Source organism: Mirounga leonina, unplaced genomic scaffold (assembly GCF_011800145.1).
Source record: "Mirounga leonina isolate KUSES-001 unplaced genomic scaffold, KU_Mleo_1.0 Mir_376, whole genome shotgun sequence".
NCBI lineage: Eukaryota > Metazoa > Chordata > Mammalia > Carnivora > Phocidae > Mirounga > Mirounga leonina.
In genome coordinates, this window is record NW_023270718.1 from 3,925,368 (window position 1) to 3,932,405 (window position 7,038).

The following is a 7,038-nucleotide window of genomic DNA, read 5'->3' on the forward strand; positions in this document are numbered from 1 at the left end:
CAAAAGTGACTCCCCAAGCAAGGCTGGATGGGTTCCTTTTATTTAGGGTTAGGATGAATATTTATTTATGTATGTATGTATTTATTTATTTATTAAGATTTTATTTATTCACTTGAGACACAGGGATACAAAGAGAGAGAGAGAGAGAGAGAGAGAGAACGAGCAGGGGGAGAGGCAGAGGAAGAAGCAGGCTCCCTGCTGAGCCAGGAGCCGGACGTGGGGCTTGATCCCAGGACCTTGGGATCATGACCCAAGCTGAAGGCAGATGCTTAACCATCTGAGCCACCCAGGCGCCCCAGGATGAATATTTAGATAGGGAAGCCTTGTCATCCTAGATAGAGGCGGGCATAAGGTCCCGCAGGCACCTTAAGGCAACAGGCCTGTACATGCATTGTATGTTATGTAAATGAGGCGTGTGCTCCACCTTGGGTGGGAATTTCAGTATTATAATGAGATAAAGGTCGGGGCGCCTGGGTGGCTCAGTCGTTAAGTGTCTGCCTTCGGCTCAGGTCATGATCCCAGAGTCCTGGGATCAAGCTCTATGTCTGGCTCCCTGCTCGGCGGGAAGCCTGCTTCTCCCTCTTCCACTCCCCCTGCTTGTGTTCCCTCTCTCGCTCTGTCTCTGTCAAACAAATAAATAAAATCTTTTTAAAAAATGAGATAAAGGTAGTTGTCATTCTAGAGATCACTCCATCCTCCGTCCACCTGCTCAGGTGCGAGTCAGGGGTTGAGCTCAAACTGGTCTGGGTGGTCTGGGGGTCTGGAGGTCTTTTTAGGGCAGTTGCTATGCCTGGCGGGGTGGTTTTCCTTTCCATTTGCCTGAGTTAAGAGATGAGCTGAAAAGAAGAGCTTAAGGAAAAATGTGGGACAAAGGTCGAGGAGTACCAGCAGGTGGGCAGTCAAGGTCAGGTCCTGGGGTCTAGCTGGTGACAATCTGTTGGAGCTGATTCCTGCAGGATGACCAGGAACAGCATGTGCCAAGGCCCAGAGGCAGGAAAGTGGGTGAGGTCCGGGTGGCTAGGGCACTGAGAGAGGGGGCAAGAAGGGAAGGATGGGACCAGGCAGGGGCAGATGGTGCCAAGATTTGGGTTTTTGTTCTGACGGCTCTGGAAGATCTCTATTTAGGGGACACTGATTGCACCCAGCCCTGTGTTGGGCGCTCTATATCCCAGGCTCATTACATCCTTCCAAGACCACCGGGATCAGAAGTCACACAACAGAGGCAGAGTGGAACTTGAACCTTGTGTGCCATCCGCCCTGAGCCAGGGTTATAGCAGGTGAGGACCAAGGACCAGGAGGCAGAAACAGAAGGTGGGGCAGGAAGATCTCTGGCAGAGTTGGTCTTTATTGAGCCATCTCCAAGTGCAAGATACTCAGGCCCTTCCAATTTGAGCGCGCACATCAACTCCCTTATCCTCCAGCCCCCAGGCTAAACCACTCCCAGTAGGGAAGGGATTTTGTCTATCTTTTCATCGCTGACTGCAGGTAGGTCTGCAGTACATATTCGGTAAATGAATGAGTCGTCCCTGAAGGCAATTACGCCCATCTTCCAGACAGAGAAACTGAGGCTCAGAGAGGCGCCCACGCCCTAAACCCTTAACTAGCGGCCAGCTTCCAGCACTTTCCTGAACCCCTCCCCTCGGAGGGAGCTGGAAAGCGCCAGAGGAGGAACTGCCACGGCGCTCAGGCGGCGCCCGGGTCCAGCTGCCCGGCCCGAGGGGCGCGCTGGAGACCTGGGCTTCCCGGGCGGGCCCCTGCGTACCCCAGTGCTTTCGGACTCGGCCCTCCCACCCTCTCCCCGGGAGGAAAGGGGCCCGAGAGCTGCCCCCTCCCGGCCCACGCTGGAAAACCACCACCCTCCTTGGCAATTGTGTTTTCTTCGCCGATCCTCGGGTCCCAAACCCCGCCCCGCGGGGCCATACCATTCTGGCTCGGAGGGGGGACCGGGAGGGGACGCGCAGAGGCTTCCCCCGGGGCTTCTGTCGGGACGCAGCCTGACCCCAGCGGGGGAAGGGAGGGTACTGCGTGGGGGCTCAGGGTGGCGGGCCGCAGGGTCCCTGGACCCCCGCCGTGGGGGCCCGCCGTCCCCCGCCGTCCCCGCTCCCCCGCCGCGTTGGTTCGCGCCGTGGAACGCCGAGTAACCACCTTTGTGCGGCGGGCGCGGGGCCGCGGAGTTCGCCCGTCCCCGCCCCAGGTGGGTCGCCGTCCGCGTCCCGCCCATGCTACGGTCCCCAGCCATGGCCCTCGCCATCCGCGTCGTTTATTGGTAAGCACGACGGCCAGGGGTCCCCCTCCGCGACCCCCCCTCGGCCCGACGGTGCTGGGCGCTGGGGCTTGGGGGCTGGACCCACGAGATCCCTCCCCGAGAAAAGGGGTTCCTGCGGGTGGGGTGGGCGTGAGGGGACCGGCGGGAAGGAAGGGCGTTGATCCACCTCCGCAGTGCGTGGCACTCAGGACAGCTCAGGTTATCGAAGGTGGAACCGAGACACGTGTGTGGCCATTTAAGACACCCGACTCCGGGGGCTCCGTTTGCGGAGCGGGTGGGGGGGTCACTTTTAAAATGGGAGAGGAGCCTCTGTCAGCATTTAGGTTTCCCCTCCCCCAGCACCATGAACGGTCATGGGGTGGGGACGGCGAGAGTCGGGAAGGTTCGAGAATGTTCCAGCGTGGGTTTGAAAGGAATGAAGACTGTGGGTGCCCATCGTTAGTAGCCCTCCTTCCTTTCGGGTCTGGGTTTCCCCATCTGCAGAGGGTGAGAGCGTGATCTCGGTAGTGACCACGCAGGGAGTGCATGTTTGAGCCAGCTTCCCCGCTAGCGTGAAAAAGCCCCGAGTGGACAGGGGATTTTCTCTCTCGTTGACTGCTCCGTCCCCCTGCGGGCACCTAGCACTGTGCGGACTTGCAAAGACAGGCCTGCCTGTGGGCGCTTAGTAAATGCACGATCAGCGCATTGCACCTCCCAGAAAGTGCTTGCAGGAGGAGAATATTAGCTCCGTCTTCCTTATAGGGGAGGGTGGGGTCAGGTCCGAAGCTGGAGTGAAATGCCCTGGGGCAGCCGCTGATTCTGAAAGGCTCCGATCTGCGGGCGGGCGCGTTAGAAATGTCCCCGCACCCTCCGCAAGCAAAGCGGAGGGTGGAGTGACATTTTGAGGCCCCACGCGGCCTGTCCTGAAATAGCCTGTCGTGGGGGTTGGGGAAGCGTTTGGATTCCGGCCTCAGGACTGGGAGGACCTGGGAATCCGGGAGTAAAGGTTTTCGGGACACCTTACCCCACCACCCGGGGCTGTGGGTGGGGGTGCTGCTTCTTTGGTTCTCATCCTAACCCCGTTTTTTGTTCCCTCCCTCCCGCCTGTGTCTCATACCTATGGTCTCTCCTTGTCACCCACTTGCTCTGCGCCCCCTCTCCGTCTCTTGGCTCCCCTGCTCTGTATCGGTTTTCCTTGTGTGTGGGTGTCCACCTCCTGTCCCCCGTCCCCGTGCCCCTTCCAACATTCTCTGCGTGTCTGTCCTCTCCTCTCTCTGTCCCCTCTTTGGTTTTATTGTCTGCGTTCCTCTTCATGTCTTTTTGGGCCCCCTTACGTTTCCCTGGGTCTCCCCCACCCCCCACCCGCCTGCCTCTTCTCCTCTTCCTCCTCTCCCCGGATCCCCACCATCTCTCTCTCTCTCTCTCTCTCTCTCTCTCACCTGGGACCCACTCTCTTGGACTCTCTCCCACCAGTGGCGCTTGAGGGTACAAGTCCAAGGTAAGTGGAGGGGCCAGCCCCGAGATGTCCCTGGAAGATGAGGGAGGAGGGCGAGCTGGTCTGGCCCCTGTTGACCACAGTTGTGACCCCCCACGCCTCCTTCCCAGTATCTTCAGCTCAAGAAGAAGTTAGAAGATGAGTTCCCCGGATGCCTGGACATCGTGAGTCTTGGGGATGGGGAAGAGAATCAGAGATGGGTCTCCTTGTGTGTCCCTCAACCCTGAGGCGGCAGCAGGGTGGTTTGGGCTGCCCTTCACCCCCATAATCTCCATTTCCCGGGAAGGTGCAGGTGTCCCCAAGTGGGCCGCTCGGCCCCTCCAACAACATCTCTCTCCCCAGTGCGGCGAGGGGACTCCCCAGGCCACCGGCTTCTTTGAAGTGATGGTAGCCGGGAAGTTGGTTCACTCCAAGAAGGTAATGGTGTCTGTCCGTCCGTCTCGCCTTGTTCTCAGGCTGGCTGGGTGTTGGGATCTCACCCCTTCCCTCTTCTTCCCCTCCCCAGAGAGGTGATGGCTACGTGGACACAGAGAGCAAGTTTCTGAAGCTGGTGGCCGCCATCAAGGCCGCCTTGGCTCAGGGCTAATGTGCCCTGAAGGCAGAGGTGAGGGGTCCCATCTCCTACACACCGCAGTCGACAGCCAGTTCCTAACGTACTCCGAACCTAAGACTCGTTTCCGACCCGATATTATCTAGAATGGGTAGTGGCGTCCATATGATTCTCTGGGTCATAGAACTGCTTTTCAGTACCTCCCGAGCCTGATTTCCCGTTTCCAAGCCCGTGTGTTCCAGATGAGCTCCAAACCCCACCTCTTCTAGAACTGGGCACCTGGGCACCCGATGCTAGCCCACTCCAGAACCAGGTTCTGGCTCCTGACACTGAGAGCCTGGCCGTACTCTCCCATTCTCTCTACTTGAGCACCAGTCTCTCCCCCTTCTCCCCTGTTGTTCCGGAACGGACTCTTCCATCCCAGTATATGGTGGACCCAAGTTCCTGTCCCCAGGAGGCTTGGCTCCAGCGGACTGGTTTCCAAATGCTTGAAATTCAAGTTCTGTTTCTTAGAGTCCTTTACTAGGGCAGAGCGAGGTCACCTTCGCTGTGAATTTGAACGTGCGGATTGAATTAATGCGATACGCACAAAGCGGTGTCTTGCTTCCCGTGCAGGTCTGAAATGGAGGGCTCCCCAAAGTAACACAGAGAAAGTCAAGAATTACATAATTCCGAAGCGGCTTGAGCGGACTCAGTTATGTGCCTCGGCTGTGAGGATGGGGGCAGGGCTTGCAAGTCTTAAAACCCGAAATAGAGCACATCCCTGGCATAAACACCAGTAGTGGCTTCTTAGCTGCTTCTCGAAGCTCTCGGTAACTCACAGGGGGCTACTTACATCAGCACGAGGTTGCCTGGGGTTCCGAGAGGTCCCATCAGTGGATGCTTTCATCCCGCATAAGCAAAAATGGGATTTATGTAAGGGAAAGGAGGGAGTGGGGGCTCTTGTTGGCCTCTTTTGTGGGTGCAATTCCCAGGGGTCCCTAAGACCATCCCCGGGTTCAGGGATTCGCTAGAAGGACTTCCAGAAATCAGCAAAGTTACACGCGTGGTTACAGATGATGATAGCGACAGGATAGCCGTGAAAGTCAGCGAAGGGGAGAGGCGATGGGGCAGGACCAGGATACCTCATTGTCCCCGCGGTCTTCCCGGGGCTCGCGGAGGGCGTGGGCTGTCACCGGCATCACGGAAACCCATTTCAGCGGACGGCTTGTCCGGAGAGCAAGTGTTCCCGTGGGGCACAGGTGACAGGTGTCCTGTCGTCTCTGCTAGTGGCTGTCCAGCAACCCACCCCCCCCGCCCCCCAGCTTTATTGAGAACTAAGTCTTGACCCACTTTGCCTGTTGGATTACAACTTTTCCCTCCTGGGCATCCAGTTGTCCTTGTGCCTCAGTTTCTCCCTGGGACTGCATTTTGCCCATCACTTGTCTCTCTTTGTCATGGGGTCCCCACTGGTCTCATCCCCTGCAAGCTGACTCCTCTCCACCTCTTCTCTGCACAGTCCAGTGACCTTGGCCCAGCCCCTCGTGGCAGACGCTTCATGATGGGAAGGACTGAAATGTCTCATGGACGCCTGGTCTTTCCCTGATGTCCCTGCGGCCGCCGAGTGGGGGCAAAGACTGATGCCCCTGGTCCTTGCCTGTGTGTGTGCGCGTGTGTGCCCCCCAGCCCCCCAGAGTGTAGCCCTGCACCCTGCCTGCCTTGCTCCTTCCTCTTCCCCCCACCGCCTTTTCCCATCTCCCCACATCCCCCAGCCCCCTGACTACTCTCTGGCATTTGGGGTGGTCCTGCTCCTGGCTTCCTTCTCAGGGTGGCCAAGAGAGGGATCCGGGTGAGTGAGTGGCAGAGTTCAGCAGTATCGACAGCAGTTCACTATTCAATAAACATTGGAAGAGCTTAACAGAACGGGTCTGTGAGTGTCCGTTTTTCCCATGGAATCTGGGCTTCAGCATGTGAGCTTGAGGCAGGGGTACTGAGTTCAGCCCACGATGACAGGGCTCCCATGGGAGCTGGGGCTCGCACCCTTCCTCTGCATCTGGGTGGGCTGGTGAGTCCAGCAGCAATGGGACAGAAAGCAGAGGAGTCCTGGGACGTCAGAGCCAGCTTTGGTCACCACCTTGAGAGTATAGGAGAGCCGTTTCCATGCTCCATTCTGTCGGCTCTTGGAGCAAGTCACAGGGCTGAGCCCACTGGCTAGGGGACTGGGATCCTGGGTGGGCTCTAGCACTTGCCAGCGAAATTAGGAATTGGTTGAGTTGGATTAGCCCCTGGTAGAGCAAGATTGGCAAATGGCGGCGGCGGACAAGCTCGCTGAGGACCCCGTGGCCAGCCTTCACATGACGGCACGGGGCTGGGTTGGCTGTTAACGGCCTCTCAGGCGGAGGATAGAGACTCGGGCGCCCCTCGGACCACAGCGTTGGGACTGTCGGGGGGGGGGAAGTGATCAGAAGTCTCACAAGCCCACTTAGGAATTTTTCATGGGTCTGGACCATTTGTAAGACCCGCAGGGAGGCTGGCCACTCCAGTCTCACTTCAAACAGACCACTGACTTGGTATCTCAGGACACCTTTCAGGGAGGGCCATTTCTTTCTTTTCTTTTTTCTTTTCTTTTCTTTTCTTTTCTTTCTTTCTTTCTTTCTTTCTTTCTTTCTTTCTTTCTTTCTTTCTTTCTTTCTTTCTCCTTTCTTTCTTTCTTTCTTTCTTTCTTTCTTTCTTTCTTTCTTTCTTTTCTTTCTTTTTTTCCCTTTTTTC

General features: G+C 57.2%; 1 protein-coding gene across 1 annotated transcript; it reads left to right on the forward strand.

The window, feature by feature from the left end:
• Positions 1–2,120: 2,120 nt before the first annotated feature.
• Positions 2,121–6,192, forward strand: SELENOW (selenoprotein W). Its single transcript, XM_034986887.1, has 6 exons — positions 2,121–2,266; positions 3,719–3,743; positions 3,851–3,904; positions 4,083–4,157; positions 4,246–4,344; positions 5,789–6,192. Exons 1-5 carry the CDS (start codon positions 2,220–2,222, stop codon positions 4,324–4,326), a joined length of 282 nt encoding a protein of 93 aa, XP_034842778.1. The 5' UTR covers positions 2,121–2,219; the 3' UTR covers positions 4,327–4,344; positions 5,789–6,192.
• The last annotated feature ends 846 nt before the right edge of the window (positions 6,193–7,038 follow it).